This window comes from Chiloscyllium punctatum, chromosome 23, assembly GCF_047496795.1.
Source record: "Chiloscyllium punctatum isolate Juve2018m chromosome 23, sChiPun1.3, whole genome shotgun sequence".
NCBI classification, from domain to species: domain Eukaryota; kingdom Metazoa; phylum Chordata; class Chondrichthyes; order Orectolobiformes; family Hemiscylliidae; genus Chiloscyllium; species Chiloscyllium punctatum.
In genome coordinates this window covers 84,540,653-84,559,475 of record NC_092761.1, presented here as the reverse complement: position 1 = coordinate 84,559,475, position 18,823 = coordinate 84,540,653, and the positions used below count along the sequence as shown (strand labels likewise).

General features: G+C 41.2%; 1 protein-coding gene across 1 annotated transcript in view; it reads right to left on the bottom strand.

The window, feature by feature from the left end:
- bace1 (beta-secretase 1) overlaps nucleotides 1-18,823 on the bottom strand; it is a 133,666-nt gene that overhangs the window by 72,995 nt on the left and 41,848 nt on the right. The window contains exon 3 of the mRNA XM_072593338.1: nucleotides 193-409. Coding sequence (XP_072449439.1) covers nucleotides 193-409 — 217 coding nt within the window. The remainder of the gene's footprint in view (nucleotides 1-192; nucleotides 410-18,823) is intronic.

Below are 18,823 nucleotides of genomic sequence, written 5' to 3'. Positions count from 1 at the left end.
GAATTTTACTTACAACTACGAGTAAGGGTGCGTATACTTTTAATGACATTTCTACCTCTTAACTCCATGTATCAGCTTTATCAATCATGGCTTAATAAACGAAAAGGGAATGAAAACACAGCGACATAAGCTTTCACTTTTTGGTGTTATCAGATATAAGTACCAAATCATTGCAGAATACTCAAAGCTTACCCTGGCAATTTCAGCATATGCCAGTCCCAGAATCCCCTCCCAGTTGGAGCCATTGATGAAGAATTTGTCTGACTCTGTGATGGCAGCAATGTTTGCTCTGACTGAGACGTTCGGGCCGTGTGGAACACAGACGATATCTGTCCCGAGCTCCCCTTCCCACTTCCCCTGGGTGTACGGCACATAGACACTCTTCCTCAGGTCTCGGTAAGTATTGGAGCTGAAACACAAAGTAATTTGTGTATTGCAAAACAAAGTGTACATGTTAAAGAAAAGCAAAAAGTAAAGGCCTAGATTTGGAATGTTAATATGTGTTACACCAATGCTGTCAGAATTCTAAGGCTCTCTCTATTGTCATCTGAACGGCCTGAGTGTGCTTTAAACATTGTTCATAGACCAGATACAATAAGGCAGAAACCTCCCAATTTCTTTTTTTTTGTCTTTTAAATAACCTTTCTCCCATTTTGGGAAGGTATGTAGAAAGCTCAATCAAAAGCTTCAGTGATTCCCATAAAATGGAGTAAAATTGATAGAGGGAGAGAGAGACAGACACACATGACTGGTAATGAGTTTAACCTGAGGGTCACCACACCTCAGGTAAGGAGAGAGGTTGAGGAGGAGAATCCTTCATTGTAACCTCAGTGAGTGAAGAGATTGAACACATCCCGTTAACATCACTCTGCCAACTGTCCAGCCAACTGAGCTAATCGACCCCCTGGCTCAGATACTAGCCTCAGGGCTGACACAGTTTTCAAATTTCCTTCGTGCTCATCCTTCCTAAACTATCGTGACAGTCACCATTCCTGCACCAGCCATCCTTATGCTCTCTCTCTTTCGTAATTGACAATTAATTGACAGGTTAGCTGACCACTATTTTCACGACTTCTCTTCTAGAAATGCATTTATGTAGGAGCTTTACATATAGCAGAAACCCAAGATTTTTATTCCTTCAGTGTGGGTTGGATTTATAATTAGTTTCTAAAGATGAAACGTGAATCAGGTTTCAATTGTTTTTTAGTTCAAATGTGAGCCTGGCCAACAGTGTTAACTTATATTTTTTTTCAAATTATAACAGACTGCTCATTTGGACATCTGACTACCCTACATTTCTTTGCATTTAAACGTTTTCATCAGTTTGTCCAAGAGTTATTAGAAGCAAAAGGCCAGGACATTAACAAATGTGATTAGTCAGATTCCTGGTGTATTTATGCTGGCAGATTCCCTGTAGACTAGAGTTAACTCCGGATTCAGTCATCAAGTAGTTTTGGAAAGACCTAGGTGCTGTCCTTCCAGTTTTCTTCCCTTTCTCCTTCTTTGAAGAGACATTGATGTAAACATTCTGGCTGGTGGAAGCTCTCCGAAGGCTTATACAATACTCAGGGACTTGGTGGCAACATGTTGTCCAGCTGTCCAGGTTAATACTCTGGACACGTGGGTGCCTATCCTTCATAGGAACATGAGTAGGCCATTCAGCCCCTCAAGCCTGCTCTGCTGATCTGTGATATAACTCTGTGTGTCTGCCTTGGACCCATATCCCTTGATAACCTTGCTGAATAGAACGCCTCATCTTCCGCCTTGGAACACTTCAACCCCAGGGCATCAATGTGGACTTGGCCAGTTTCCTCATTTCCCCTCCCACCCACCTTACCCCAGTTCCAACCTTCCAGCTCAACACTGTCCTCATGACCTGTCCTACCTGCCAATCTCCCTTCCCACCTATCCACTCCACCCTCCATCTCCTATCACCTCCATCCCCACCCCCATTCACCTATTGTACTCTTTGCTACCTTCCCCCACCCTCCTCTCTGACCTATCACCTCCATCCCCACTCCCATTCACCTATTGTACTCTTTGCTACCTTCTCCCCAGCCCCACCTCCCCCACTTATCTCTCCACCCTGGAGGCTCCCTGCCTCCATTCCTGATGAAGGGCTTTTGCCCAAAACATTGATTTTCCTGCTCTTCGGATGCTGCCTGAACTGTTGTGCTTTTCCAGCACCACTCTAATCTAAGCTCTGGTTTCCAGCATTTGCAATCCTCACTTTTGTCTTGCTTAATAAAATGTCTATTGCAGGTTTAAACTTAACAATTGAATTGGCATTGCCCACCATCTGAGGAAGAAAGTTCCATAGCACCACTACTCTTTGTGTGTGGAAGTCTTTCTAACATCTCTCCTGAATGGCCTGGCCCTAATTCTTAGACTATGCCACTGGTTTTAGAATCTTCAATCAGTGGAAATAGTTTATCTTTGCCCACCCTGTCTCTCTCTATTAATATCTTAGAGACCTCAATTACATCACCCCTTAACCTTCTATATTCTAGAGAATAAAGACCTAGTTTGTCTAATCTCTCCTCTGAACTTAACCTTTACCATCCTTGAAAACCTGCTCACAGTGGGGGTCTAGCTATGGTTTAATGTAACCGCAGCATAATGTCTTCATTGTTATACTCTAACCCTTTATATATGAAGACCAGTATTGAAATAGCTTTCTGAACTATTTTCTGCACCTTTTTTGTGGCATTTTAAACAGTTATGCACCTGAACCCCTAAATCTCATTGGACATTCACTGTATTCAACTTTGTGCCTTCTAAAATATACTCTGGTTTGTGCTTTTTCAGTCTCAAATGAACACCCACATATTTGCTCATTTTAAAATCTGTCTGTCACAGCTTTGCCCTTTCACCCAATCTATCAACATCCTGTTGTAATTTTACACTGTCGTCAACACTGTTTACAATACTGTCCAATTTTATGTTGTCAAAATATTTGGATATGTGACTTTCTATGCCATTATCCAAGCCTTCAATGAATATTGTGAATAATTGATGCCCCAACACAGATTCCTGCAGGACACCATGAGTCAAGTTCTGCCAATTTGAGTATTTACCCATTATTCTAACCCTCTCTTTCCTAAGACTCAACCAATTTCTGCTCCATGTTAATAATGTTCCCTCAATTCCTTGTTCTTCCATCTTTTTCTTAGCAGTCCCTTGCATGGGACTTCCACAAAACCCTTTTGGAAGTCCATATGCACAACATCCAACGGCTTATCTCTATCCACCTCTTCAAAAAAACTCTAATGAGGCTGGTCCTGCATGTCTGACCCTTCATGAATCCATGCTGACTCTCCCTGATTAACTGGTAACCAGCAACATTTAAATCCTATCAATAAAATATGCCTTTTAAATGTTTTAATTGTACTAGCCTCCACTACTTCCTCTATCAGCTTGTTCCATGCACACACCACCCTCTGTGTGAAAAAGTTGCCCTTTAGATGCCTCTTAAATCTTTCCCTTCTCATCTCAAATCTATGCCCTCTAGTTCTGGAATCCCCTACCCCAGGGAAAAGACCTTATCTATTAATCCTATCCAAGCCCCTCATGATTTTACTAACCTCTCTAAGTTCACCCCTCAGCCTCTGAAGCTCTGGGGAAAACAGCCCCAGTCTATTCAGTCTCTCCCTATAGCTCCCCTCCAACCCTGTCAATATCCTTGTAAGTCTTTTCTGAACCCTTTCAAGTTTCACAACATCTTTCCTATAGCTGACCCTCTCTGGTCCAAAGTACTGAGGTCAGATTAATGTGGCCAAACCTTTTGATAGGAACTTGGACAGAAAAGGGCAAAATTTGGGTCTTCTGCATATGCATGGCTCAATGATACACTGCACTTAACCAGAAAACCATTTAAAGCTGAGCTTCACTTTTCACTTTCAGAATCACACCATGATTACAGAATGAGGCCATTCAGCCCAACAAGTCTGCACAGCTCCATGATCTCGTGCCAATCTCTGGCTTTTTCCCCCATGTCCGTGCACAAGTTTCATACTTAAAGAAAGATCCAATGTCCTTTTGAATGCCTCAACTGAACCTGCCTCCACCACATTTGCAGGCAGTACAGGTCAGACCCTGACAACGTGCTGCATGAGAAAAATGGTCTTATATCACCCTCTCATTTAGAATTTTACAACACTGAATGCTTTCGACCCCTTGTGAGTGTGTCAGGTCTCCGAAAGAGGCTAGTCTCACTTTCCTGCCTTTTAACAACTCCAAACGTCAAATGTCAGCAAGCCTGCCAATCTCTTGATGAATTAATAATGAGCAGATCAAACTCTGCTTTGCCCTTGCTGGCCTCGCCAAATTAATGCAAGATATTTCTCCCGTATAGTCAACAGACGTGTCAACACAAACCTGGCTCATTCACAGTGACTTCATGCAAACAGCCTCGCTGTTTATTGGCACCGTGTGATTCTAGGTACGCACGGGCAACCTGCTGCCTTGCTGTCTTCCACGCATGGCGACTGCTGTCCCCTGACAATCTGTCAGGAACATCTGCTTTGCTCACATTGCTGCAGCCCTGTCTACAGGGACAGGGGTGTAAGACAGGTGAGGTGGAAATCTGAAATAAAAACCCAGCAGGTTTGGCAGCCACTGTGGGGAGAGAAGCAGAGTTAACTCTTCATGTATGATATGACTGTTTTTTTAGGAAGTGAAGTGGAAAGCGTCTGACAAGAAGGATGAAGCATCATCCTTTGTTCCTCTGTCACACTGGGTACATGCTGCCAACAGAAAAGATGAATGGCTGCCATTTAGTTCATTGTGGTTTGAAGCAGGGCTGGCCTGAATTTTTCTTCCCCTCTACACAACCTGGCAGGGCCTTCACCCACAAGTATATTGTTACAGTGTTGTTCCTGATGCTCTGAACCTGATCCCCTAATGTGAATGGGATGAATCTAACGCATCAATAGTCTGACAATGTCACAGCTCTGCAGTTTAAGTGAGGCGTCAGTCGAAGCTGGGCATTCCTATTGTCAGCTCCATGGGAGCATTCTCAACTCTGAGTCACAGGGTTGTAAGCATTGCAAGGATTTTAGCACTTGGTCTGGGCTGACAATTAATTCAGAGCAGTGCTGAGGAAACACTGCACTTTCAGAGATGTCATCATTTGCCTGAAATGCAAAATAGAGGACCCCAATCCATTCAATGTGAAGGTTCACATCAATCATTGAACAGTTTCAGCACAGAAGGAGGCCATTTGGCCTATCATTTCCATGCTGGCTTTCTGCAAGAGTAACACAGCTAGTTTCATTCCAATTGGCATCAGTATGTTCTTAGACCATGTACTCCAGATCCTAATGACTCACTGCACTAAAAAGCTGTTCCTTATGTTGCTGTTGGTTATGTTACAAGTTATTTTAAATTAATGTCCCATGGTACTCAAACTTTCTGCCAATGGATACAGATTGTCTCTATCTATTCTATTTAGGCCCCTCCCAATTTTGAACCTTTATTGAATTTCCCCACAACTTTCTTTTCTTAAGGTGAACAACTCAAGCATTTTTATTCTGTCTAGGAAGCTGAAATATCTTAGCCTTAAGTCACTCTTTGAATCTTTCCTGTACTCTATCTGAAGCCAGAGTTGAACTCTACTGTCTACCTGAGTTCAAATTAGTGATCCTTGCTTTTGAGCACTCCACCTCTATGAGTAAAGTCCAATGTCTTGCATTCCTTTTTAGCCACTTTTGTCAACCTGATCTGATAGCTGCAATATTTTATGCACATACCCCAACATCTCTCTGCTCCTGCAGATCCCTGTAAGATTTCATCTTGCCTTTCTTCATTCTTCCTAACAAATCATACCACTTTGCACGTTTCACCATCAAATTTAATTTGCCACCTGTCCATCCATTTCACCGGCTTTTGTTCAGGGATAGAAATCTATCCCTGACCTCTTTGGTTCTCAATACTGGGTCTCCATCATTAATATAGATAAACTAAAGGAGGGGTCCTTACACCGACCCCTGGTGAACCTCACTTTATACTGTCCTTTAGTCTGAAAAACAACTGTTCATCACAACTCATTGCTTCCTGCCAGTCAGCCAGCTTGGTATTCATGCTGTCACCATCACCCTTATTCCATAGACTTCAACTTCCTGGTAAATGCAGCTATACTATAACAAATCAGGCAACACACATTCACAAAATTAAGTCTAGGTAGAAACCAATAATAAATAAACTTAAAATACATTACTGCCTTTCTTTAAAAGTCAACATGTAGACTATACTGTTGATGACCTTTTTACATCTTCAGTTTACCACAAAACAAGAATGCTAATGCAAGAAGTCAGATCATAAAACTTTCACCCATTGGATTAGTACTAAATATCATTTTATTCAATTCTGATTAGTTACTTCATAAATAAAGCTGCCATGCTTCCAAAAAGACAAGCCAAAAGTGATCCATTCACAATTTGATTATTTCTAAGTTACAAGTGCTACAACATGGGATGGCACAGTGGATCAGCTGCTAGCACTGCTGCCTCACAGCGCCAGGGACCTTGGTTTGATTCCAACCTCAGGTGGCTCTCTGTGTGGAGTCTGCACATTGTTCCCGGGTCTGTGTGGGTTTCCTCAGTGTGGTCCGGTTTCCTCCCACAGCCCAAAGATGTGCAGGTGAGTTGGATTAGCCATGGGAAATGCAGGGTTATAGGGTATGGGGGTTGGTTTGGGTGGAATGCTGTTTGGAGGGGCAGTGTGCACTCAATGAGCTGATTGTTTCCACTGTAGGGATTCTATGAAATCCATTATGTTGTACTTTAGCGATTGTCTTTAGATGTCCATGTACACAACATCAACTGCATTGCCCTCATTAAACTTCTCTATAAATGCATCAAATTCTCAACTAAGTTAATTAAATGCAAATAGTCTTTACCAAATAAGGAAAACCGTGGCAATCTCTTTGTTCCTATTTAATCTTCAAGTTAAACTGGTCATTTATCATTGCTACTTGTGACTGCATGCTGTGTCCAAATTGGCTGCTGTGCTTCCTACTACAATGACTAACTTCAATATAATTCACTAACTTTGAAATGTCCTAAGTACATGAAAAGTTGTGACAGAAATGCTTTTTGTAATTTGGCCATGTTATTCCTAAAGCTTTTGACTGCCCTGATTACTAGTACACAAGTAGAGAGGATAGACAAAAAAAAAGACTGAATTCTGGCAGCCTCTGTCCTGGCGTGGTTGCTGCCTGATAGTCAGGTTTGATTTCAAACAAAAGCAAACTGCCCGTTTTTTTTAATCTCTGTAAGTAGCCAGGCGTAGAGGTCAATTTGTTTAATTTATGTTTGGGTAATTTTAGTGAATTTCCTTGACTTTGACAATCAAGAAAACGATGGGGACAAGTATAGCATTCTACATCTGCCTCTTGTCTGTGAAGAATTAGAAAACAGCATTATCTTAATTAGACTGCAGTGACTGATGTGTATTAGTGAAGATTTATTTGGAGCACAGAGCTCCTGAGACTTTCAGCACATCAACAGATTGGTATTCACAAGACTCAGATCATACTGAATAATACTGATCTACACTGGGGAGCTGGCACCCATGACAACCAGGAGCAGCTTTGTTTACTGCAGTGTTTTTTTTATTTTCACATTTGTGTCACTTAACCCCTTAATAGGCTGCTTCCATTTCAAGCTTGCGAGCTTTCAAAGCACAAAATATAGTTCAAGACCTAACCAGAAATTCCCAAATCACATGCAGCACATTCAAGAAGGAATTTCCCTGCAAAAGTCCCTTCACTGAGACCTTAATTAAGGGAAGTCATTACAGATTTAAAACAGAGCTGGTGAAAGTGAACTAATTAAATTATGTTAAGGGATAGATCAACAGAGATGCAGCAGCAGACATTAAAGGGGTTGTTTCATAATTGACAAGCTTGATACATTCTATCAACAAAGAAAAAATCCAACCCCAACCATAACCTATGTGTGACTAACTAAAAAAGATAGTATCAAACTTAATTTAAAAACCTGTGCAAAGATGTATGGCAGGTCAGAAGACTGAACAGACACAAAAAACCCCAGAAAATAATGACTAAAAGATTAATGAGGAGGGAAAATTTACAGTACAAGAGAAAGCTAGCTAGAAATTTAACACAGGTAGTAAGAGTTTCTGCAGATATTTAAAACAGGAAAGAGTGTTAAGTGAGTGTTGGTCCTAAAGACAGTGAGTTTAGGTGTTAATAATGGAAAATAAGGATTTAGCAGATGAATTGAACAAGCACTTTGCCCTTTTTTATTGAATAGGATACTAGTAATATGTAATAATCAACGACAATAGCTGTAAATCACAAATGGAAAGGAGAAAATCACAATCATCAGGAAGTGGTACTGAGCAAATTGTTAGAACCTCGACTGACACATCTCCAGTTCATGACCATAGAATCCCTACAGAGTGGAAAAGGCCAGACCGCCCACTGAGTCCACACTAACCCTCCAAACAGCACCCCACCCAATTCATGTAACCCTGCATATTCCATCTCATCTACACATCCCTGGACACTACAGGGCAATTTAGCACAGTCAATCCACCTAACATGAACATCATTGGACTGTAGGAGGAAACTAGAGCACTCAGAGGAAACCCACGCAGACATGGGGAGAATGTGCAAACTCCACACAGTCACCCAAGGGTGGGATCAAACCTGGGTCCCTGATGCTGTTTGGCAGCAGTGCTAACCACTGAGCCACTGTGCTGCCTGCTGGCGATGGACTTCACTCGAAAGTCTTAAATGAACTTGCTAGTAAGATAGATCATGCATTGAATTTTCTAAAATTCCTTAGATCTGGGGAAGGTTTCGTTAGTTTGGAAATTAGTGAATAGAATGTCTTTACTCAAAAGGAAGGGAGACAGAAAGCAGGAAACTTTAGGCCGGTTAGCATAACATTTGTTCTGTTAGAAGATAGAAATTATTATTAAAGATGTTATTGAAGTGTATTTAGAATTAAAATTCAAAACATTCCAGTGCAGTGAACATGGTTTTGAGTAGGGGAAATTACAGTAAATACATGGGAACACCATTACCTGCATGTTCCCCTCCAAACCACTCACCATCCCGATTTGGAAATCATTGATAGTGGGTCAAAATCCTGGAATCCCTCCTTAATGGCATTGTGGGTCTCCCTTGAGCACATGGACTGCAGTAGTACAGAATGGAGCTCACCACCACCCTCTCTAGGGATGGGCAATAAATACTGGCCAGTCAACTCTCATGTTCCATGAGGAATAAAAGAAAATAATTTATAGGCATTCTTTGCAGACGTAATAAATGGTGTGGAGGAAGGGGAATTGGTAGATGTATTCAATTAGATTTTCAGAGGTATTTGGTAATGTGCCACATTAAAGGTTATTGATGAAACTAAAAGCTCATATTGTAGGACTTAAATATTTACACAGATAGAAGACTAGTTAACATGCACCAGAGTGCACGTATCAATGGATCATTTTCTGGTTGACAAGAAGTAATGAGTGTTGTGCCACAGGGATTAGTGCTGGATCTTAATGTTTTATCACTTACATCAATGAGTTGAAGGGACTGAAAGTATGTTTACTAACTATGGAAACACCAGAAAGGTAGATAGGAAAGTAAGTTGTAAAGTGGGCAAAGGAATACAGGGATACAGTTAGGTGAAGTGACTGGAGAAGAAAATGGTCAATGGAATATAATGTAGGACATTGTAAAACTGTTTATTTTGGCAGGTAGGAGAAATAAAAAGTGCATTATCTACATAGCGAGAGACTACCAAATTCTGAGATGCAGAGGGATCTGTGTGTTTGAATGCACGTATAGCAACAACTTGTCTATGGGCATAGCAAATAAGTAAGAAAACCAATAGAATGTTTTTGTTTATTCCAAGTGGAATTGAATACAAAAGTATGGAGGTTACGCTTCAGTTACAGAGCATTGATGAGACCATATATGGGATACTGTATAAAGTATTGATCTCCTTATTTAAAGAATTATGAAAATATGTTGGAAGCAGTTCAGAAGAGGCCTACTAAACTAATATCTGAAATGTTTATGTCTCTATCCACTGGAGTTAAAAGAGTAAGAAGGGTCTTAAGACCCCGAAGGGTCGAAAGAGGTTGAAGGTGGAAAGAATATTACCACTTGAGGGAGAATCTAGAACTAGAATTATTTCAAAATAAGGGATGGCCCATTTGAGACAAAGATAAGGATGATTAATTTTTTTGCTGAGGGTTGTGAGTCTTTAGCATTCTCTTCCTGAAAAGGCAGTGGAAGCAGAGTCTTTGATTATTTTTAAGGCAAAGGTAGAGTCATAGATTTGTACAGTTACAAAACAGACCCCTTGGTCTAACTTTGGATTAGTGGTGCTGGAAGAGCACAGCAGTTCAGGCAGCATCCAAGTAGCACCCTTGGTCTAACTTGTCTGTGTGGACCAGATATCCTCAATTAATCTAGTCCATTTGCCAGCACTTGGCCCAAATCCCTCTAAACCCTTCCAAATCACTTACCCATCTTTTAAGTGTCATTGCACCAGCCTTCACCAGCTCCTCTGGCAGCTCATTCCATACACGCACCACCCTCTGTGTGAAGAAGGGTCCTTTTTAAATCTTTCCTCTCTCACCTTAAACCTATACCCTCTAGTTTTAGACTCCTCTACTTTGGGAAAAAAGACATTGGCTATTCACCCTATCAATGTCCCTCATCATTTTATAAACCTCCATAAGGTTAACCCTCAGGCTCCAATGCTCTAGGGAAAGTAGTCCCAGCCTATTCAGCCTCTCCCTATAGCACCAAACCCTCCAACCCTGGCAACATCCTTGTAAATCTTTCCTGCACTCTTTCAAGTTTCACAACATCTTCCTTATATCAGGGATTCCAGAACTGGATGCACTATGTATTCCGAAAGTGGCCTAACCAATGTCCTGTACAGCTACAACATAAATCAATGTACTGACCAATGGGTCGAAAGATTCTCAGGGCAGGCAGGAATGGGAGTAATCAGATCAGCTATGACCTTTTTGAATTGTGCAATAGGTTTGAGGGGCTGAGGAACCCTCTCCTCTTCCTTATTTATTAATTTGCTTGCTTCATGTCTAGGATTTACATTCTAAAAGATTCAGCAGGAATACTCCTTCTCATAAAATAACAAAATCACTGCAGCATCAAAGGAGGACATTCAGTTCATCAAGTGCATGTCAGCTCTCTCTATATGCAACATGACCCTGCTTTCACCCCGAAGTGTACAAGTTTTTTCATTGAGATTGCCTTTATAATTAATAATTGAATCTACCTCCACTATAGTCTCAGATAATACAACTCAGATCCTCATCACTTATTACATAACAATGTATTTATTCATATTATCTTTGGTTCTTTTTTCATTCAGCTTAAACATTGTTCTTTGATTCTCAACCCTTCCACCATCAAGAACAATTCCTCTTTGTCTGCCCTGTCTAGATAGCTCATGATTTTGAACACTTCTATCAAATCTCTTTGCAAACTTCTCTTCTCAAAGAAGAATGACTCAATCTCTCCAAGCTACACAACTGAAGTTAGTCAGAGAGAGATAAAACATCGAAGCAGGCTCTTCGGCCCACCATGTCTGTGCCAACCAACAAACATCAAATTGCACTAATCCTATTTAACTGCACTTGGTCCATAAGCTACTATGCCCTGGCATTGTAAGTGCTCGTCCAATTACTTCTTTAATGTTGTGAGAGTCCCCACCCTCTCAGAAAGCATGTTCCATATGATTATGTGGCCAAATTCAGCTCTAACTCCATTTATAAATTTGCTCATGACACAAAGCAAAGGAACTGGTCATCGATTTCAGGTGGAGTGGAGGACAAATCACTGTCTTTATCAATGGTGCTGAGGTGGAGGTGTTCAAGAGCTTCAAGTTCCTCGCAGTAAATATCATCAACAATCTGTCCTGATGCTATGATTAAGAAAGCACACCATCACCTCCACTTCCTCAGAAGGCTAAGGGTATTCAGTATGTCTACAATGACTCTTAGTAATCTTTATAGATGTACCATAGAAGACATCCTATCTGGATGCATCACGCTTGGTATGGCAACTGCTCTGCCCAAGACCTCAAGGAAAGACAAAGAGTTGTGAACGCAGCTCAGTCAATCATCCAACAGTCTTCCTTCCACTGATTCTATCTACACTATCCACTGCCTCGGGAAAGCAGCCAAAATAATCAAAGACCCCTCGCACCCTGGTTATACTCTCTTCCACCCACTTCCATTGGGCGGAAGATCCAGAAGTTTGAAAACATGTACCAACACATTTAAGAACAACTTCTTCCCTGCTGTTATCAGGCTTATGAATGGCCCTCTCAAATATTAGAGTTGATCTATCTCTGCACCTTCTCTGTTGCTATAACACTATATTCTGCATTCTGTCCTGTTATCCTGATGTACTAATGTAAGGTATGATTTGGCTGGACAGCATGCAAAACAATAATTTTCACTGCATCTCAGTACGTGACAATAATAAATCAAATCAAATCAAATACTTCTACCAGCCTTTAAGTGAAAATCATTCTTTAGATCACTTCTTAACTAAATTCAATCATAGAATCCCTACAGTGTGGAAACAGGCCCTTTGGCCCAACAAGTCCACACCAACCCTTCAAAGAGTAACCCACAAAACCCATTCCTCTCCCCTATTATCCTACATTTGTCCCTGACCAATGCACCTAACCTACAATCCCTGAACACTATGGGCAATTTAGCATGGTCAATTCACCTAACCTGCACATCTTTGGATTGTGGGAGGAAACCAGAGCACCCCGAGGAAACACACATAGACACAGGCAGAATGTGAAACTCCACACAGACAGTCGCCTGGGGCTGGAATCAAATCCAGGTCCTTGGTGCTGTGGGGTAGCAGAGCTAACCACTGAGCCACCGTGCCATCCCAAACTTCACTATTCGCTGTGGGTGGGATTTAAACTCATGTCCCTAGAAGATCAGCCTGGGATTCTGGATTAGTAGTCCAGTAACAATATCACACACCAGCATCACCTCCCCTCTTAACTGAGCTGAGGACAAGAACCATTCACTCCTCCCATCATTCTCCTAAATCTTTTTCAAACTCTTATGCCTTCATGTTCCTCCATTAGTGCAGTGTCCAAAATTAAACTCAAGAACTCAAGTTGAGGCAGAGCCTTTTGTAAATGTGCACCTGAACTTCCTTGCTTTTGAAATTCTATGTGTTTACTTCTAAAGCCCTGAATTCTATACACCATATTAACCAATTACTTAACCAATTGCCTTCAACAATTGTGCACACCTCCCCACAGATCACCGTCTCCTGTACTCTTTAATGCTGCTCCTCATTCTTCCTGCATAAAGGTATCACATTACACTTCTCTGTGTTAAATTTTATAATACCCTATTCTGAGCACTCCACCATCCTGTCAATCCTCTTGGGGAGACTATCGCTATTCTCACCATTCTCAATACTTCTGGATCCAGCTTAATCCACCAATTCTGAACTGCGAACCCAGAACAAGGTTGCAAGAATATATACAGAACAATTACAACATTTAAAAGGCATCTGGATGGGTATATGAATAGGAAGGGTTTAGAGGGATATAGATTAGAGTGGTGCTGGAAAAGCACAGCAGTTCAGGCAGCATCCGAGGAGCAGGAAAATTGACGTTTCAGGCATCCTGATGAAGGGCTTTTGATTTTCCTGCTCCTCGGATGCTGCCTGAACTACTGTGCTTTTCCAGCACCACTCTAATCTAGACTCTGGTTTCCAGCATCTGCAGTCATTGTTTTTACTCAGAGGGATATAGGCCAAATGCTGGCATGTGGGACTAGATTGGGTTGGGATATCTGGTCGGCATGGATGGGTTTGGACCCATCCATGGATGGGTCGGGTCTGTTTCCATGCTGTACATCTCAATGACTCTGTAACTCTATGACTCTAAAAGTAATGGCCCTAATACTGATTCCACAATATACTTTGCTCCAGGTGTCAAACAATCACTCACTGCTACCCTCTGCTTCCTGTCATTCAACCAACATTATGTCCATGCTTTCTTTGAATTTTTTATTCCGTTGAAGTTACTTTTTTTTACAAAGTCTATTCTTCACCAAGTGCTGTTTGGAAGTCCACATAGACCTCATTACCATCATCAACGCTCTCTGTTGCCTGATTAACAGACCTCAATGGCAGGCCATATTCCATCATGGCCCCTTTTAAAAGATGAGGAGGTGCTGGTGTTGGTCTGGGGTGTACAAAGTTAAAAATCACACAACACCAGATATAGTCCAACAGGTTTATTGGAAGTACTAGCTTTTGGAGCGCTGCTTGTTCATCAGGTAACTAGTGGGGCAGGAGATAATCCTGATGAAGGAGCAGCGCTCCGAAAGCTCACACTTCCACGTAAACCTGTTGGACGATAATCTAGTGTTGTATGATTTTTTTATTTTATAAAAGGGCATCATTGAAGTTATGTGCCTTGTAAGCCATTTTATCCCGTGCAGACACAGCTGTGATTCAGTGACATTAACTACAAACAAATTTATACTTTGCTGTAGGTTTATTTCAAGAGATATCATACAGCAAAACTGCCTTTAGAAATAAAAAGAAATGAATAAAATTAATATGGGCAAAATTTTGTTTTGCTCCATTCATTACAGTCCATTTTTTAGAACAGAATTTGCTTAATAATGAGTATCTGCTTGACTGGTTTACTGATCTAAACTATCAGGGAATGATTTATCATTCATAAGGATTTAGTCATAAACACAGCAATGATTTGGTATCAACTGAGCCTATTAATTGCCTCAATGTTCAGTAACTCCTCATGGCCATTGATATCATCAGGGCCCACTGTTTAAATCAATACTAGCCTCTGCGTGAGGACACGATCAGAATACCCTACAAAGAAGCCCTCTCTAATTACTGGCAGGTTTTGGCCATATGTTTATGTCTGGAAGAGATTTTAAATGGTGTGAACTTTCAGCAAAGGTCTATTCCAAATTGTAAAAATAAAACTTTTGATTGCAAGTTCCTGGACTTTGCAAAATTAGATGTATCCATACTTGGCAGATCCTTTGTCAAGTAGAAAATTCTCTTGTTTTATCGAGCTTTGGTTTCAAGTAAGATTGTTTAACAGATGAAGGCACTTTCTGATACTCATTATTGGCAATATTTTGTTATTTTGATTTCCTACATCCAGCTCAATACAATCAATCCTAAGTAAAATAGGAACAGGAACGGGCCATTCAGCCCATCAAGCGTGTTCTGTTATTTAATACAAACATAGCTGATTGAACACTTCTATGCCTTTTATTACATGATCCTGGGGCAGCATAGCAGGTCAGTGGTTAGCACTGCTGCCTCACAGCACCAGCAACCCGGGTTTGATTCCAGCCTCGGGTGACTGCTTGTGTGGAGTTTGCACATTCTACCCATGTCTGTGTGGATTTCCTCTGGGTGCTCCAGTTTCCTCCCACAGTCCAAAGATGTACAGGTTAGGTAAATTGGCCATGCTGAATTTCCCATAGTGTTTAGGGATGTGTAGGTTAGATGCTTTAGTCAGGGGAAATGTAGAGCAATACGGTAGGGGAATGGATCTGGGTCGGTTACTCTTTGGACGGTCGGTGTGGACTTGTTGGTCCAAATGGGCTGTTTCTATGTAACTCTGTATGCTACTGGTAATCAGAAATCTTCCACTGTCCTTATTGCACATACTCAAGGATGAGTTTCCACAGCCCTCTGGGATACAGAATTCCAAAGATTAACAAGCCTCTGAGGAAACTCATTTCTATTCAACTTTGATCCTAAATGGCAAGTCCCTTACCTTTAAAGTGTGGCCCTTGACTCCACATTCAGGGGAAACATCTTAGCTTCATTCACCCTGTCTATCTCTTTCAGTATTTTGTAGGTTTCAATGAGATCGTCTGTCATGTCTTATTCTTAGCATAAGTATATGGCCAAACACTATATAACTCAACAATTCTTAAATTTATTAGAGCTAAATGTTTCCTTTTTAAACCTTTCAGGACCAATTTTCCAACCAAAACTCACTTGCATCGATCCTTCTGGCTAAGGAAGCCAAAACTGTTGAAAGGTCATCTCAACCTGAAACATTAACTCCCTACTTCAGGTTTCTAGCCTCAGCAGTTTTGGACTTTTGTATCTGTAAACCTCTCTCTCTCTCTCACTCCTGCATGTTTTTCCTCTTCCTTTTCCACTTATCTCAGGGGAGTTCTCTGTGTTGTTCTGACCAACCACAGCACAACCACAGCACAACCAAAGCAGATTATTGGACAAGGTAAACAGGGTAGTGAAGAAGGTGTTTGGTACACTTGCCTGCATTGGTCAGTGCATTAAGTATAGGAGTTAGGATATCATGTTGCGGCTGTACAAGACATTACTGAGGTCTCTTTTCGAATACTGTGTTCACTTCTGGTCACCCTGGTATAAGAAAGATGTTGTTAAACATGAAAGGGTTCAGAAAAGAACTACAAGGAAGTTGCTCGGATTGGAGGATCTGAGCTTTGGGGAGAGGCTGAATAGGCTGAGGCTTTTATTTCCCTGGAGCGTTGGAGGCTGAAGTGTAACCTTATAGAGGTTCATAAAATCATGAGGGGCATGAATAGAGCGAGTAGACAAGGTCTTTTTCCCAAGGCATGGGAATCCAAAGCTAGAAGGCACAGGTTTAAGGTGAGATGGGAAAGACCTAGAAAGGACCTAAGGGACAACTTCTTCATGCAAAGGGTCGTTTGTGTATGGAATGAGCTGCCAGGGGGCATGGTGGAGGCAGGTACATCTACATGTCATTTAAGGGACATGTGGATGGGTATGTAAAAAGAAAGTGTTGAGAGGGATATGGGCCAAATGCTGGCAAATGGGAGCTGATCAGTTTAGGATATCTGATCAGCATGAATGAGTTGGAACAACAAGTCTGCTTCCATGCTGTATAACTCTGACTCTACAACTAGTAATCTCTGATGTTTGTGAAGCCTTGCTGTGCACAAATTGTCAGGTGAAACTATACTTCAGAAATAATTAGTTGACTCTGAAGTGCTTTGGATGACAAGATTCTCTCATTCATACAAGCCCTTCCTGCTCATTCTTGAATTTTCCAGTTAGAAAGTTATGTGAACCTGCCAAATCCCAATAAGGGATCTCTACCCTGAGTCAGTCAATGTGTTGAGAACAGAAAAAAATAGTCAAAATAAACTGTTGGAAAAATATGCAGCAGAAAAAATTCAACCGATGAACAGGACAAAACAGAAACACATGTTGATGTTTTAATTCAAAGCAGGCTTCTACTGGTGAGTCTCGCTCTTTAGAAAAAACATCAAGTGTGATTATATATACAGTGCTCACCAACCATGGTAACATAGAAAATACAAACAAAACTAGGCCAATCAGCCCTTCAAACCTTTTTCATCATTCACTATTTACATGGCTGATCATCCAACTCAGTAACTTGTTCCTGCTTCCACTCCAAAGCCTTTGATCCTTTTAGCCCTTAGAACTACATCTACCTCCTCCTTGAAAACATTCAATGTTTTGGCCTCAACTGCTTTAGGTGGTAGAGTACTCCAGAGACTCACCACTCTTTAGATGAAGACATTTCTCCTCATCTCAGTCCTAAATGCACTCCATATCCTTAGACTGTGACTCCTGGCTTTGGATTCCCCAGTCACTGGGACATCCTTACTGCATTTATTCTGTTCAGTCAAGTTAAATCTTTGTGGGTTTCTATAAGATCCTCCCTCATTCTTTTAAACTCCAGTGAACCTATTCCTAGCGAATCTAGTCGTCATTTGCCAGTCCTGTCATCCTAGAAATCAGAGTTAAGAGTTTGGAGCTGGAAGAGCACAGCAGGTCAGGCAGCATCCGAGGAGTAGGATCTCCTGTTCCTCAGATGCTGCCTGAACTGCTGTGATTTTTCAGCACAATACTCTTGACTCTGATCTCCAGCACCTGCAGTCCTCATTTTCTCCATCCCAGAAATCAGTCTGATAAAACTTTGTTGCACTCCCCCCATAGCCAGTATATCTTTCCTTAGATAAGAGCAAATTTTATATTATATTTCAAGTGTGTCTCGCCAAGACCCTGCTGCTGTAGTCAAATCCTCTTGCTATGAAGGCCAATATACCATTTGTCTTCCTCACTGCCTGCTACACCTGCATGCTTACCTTCAGCGACTAGTGTACAAGGGACCCCCAGGTCTTGTTGCACCTTCCCATTTACCAATCCTTTGCCATTTAGATAATAACCTGCCATGCCTATTTTGCTATCAAAGTGGATAACCTCACATTTTTCCACATTACACTTCATCTGATATTCATTTGCTCTCTTGCTCAACGTGTTCGAATCACACTGCAGCATCTCTGCATCCTCCACACAGCTCACCCTCCCACCCAGCTTTGTGTTGTCTGCAGACTTGGAAACATCACTCGTGTGAATGCTCTGCATGAAGGAGTGGTTAAGATATATTCATCTTAAACCCAATATGTTCTGTATTTCTGTCCCAATCAATTGAAGTAAATCTTGCTCTTTAATGTCTTTGCACTGAGTAGGGCTCCAAGCATAAAAAAACCCATTTACTTTCAATATTCAAATTAGACTGTGTATCATATATGGTAATGACATGTATCAACAGAAATCTTTCTACAACAAAAAAATAAGCTCAAGAGCATTATTTTGATATACTGTAGTCAGGCAGCAGGGAGATAAATGGATCTAGTAAAAAGACTTTTACTTGCCTACATGCATCCCAGAGCAGGTCTTACATCTTAATCAGATGAAAGTACGGCAGTCAGCTCAAGCTTCAGGGTT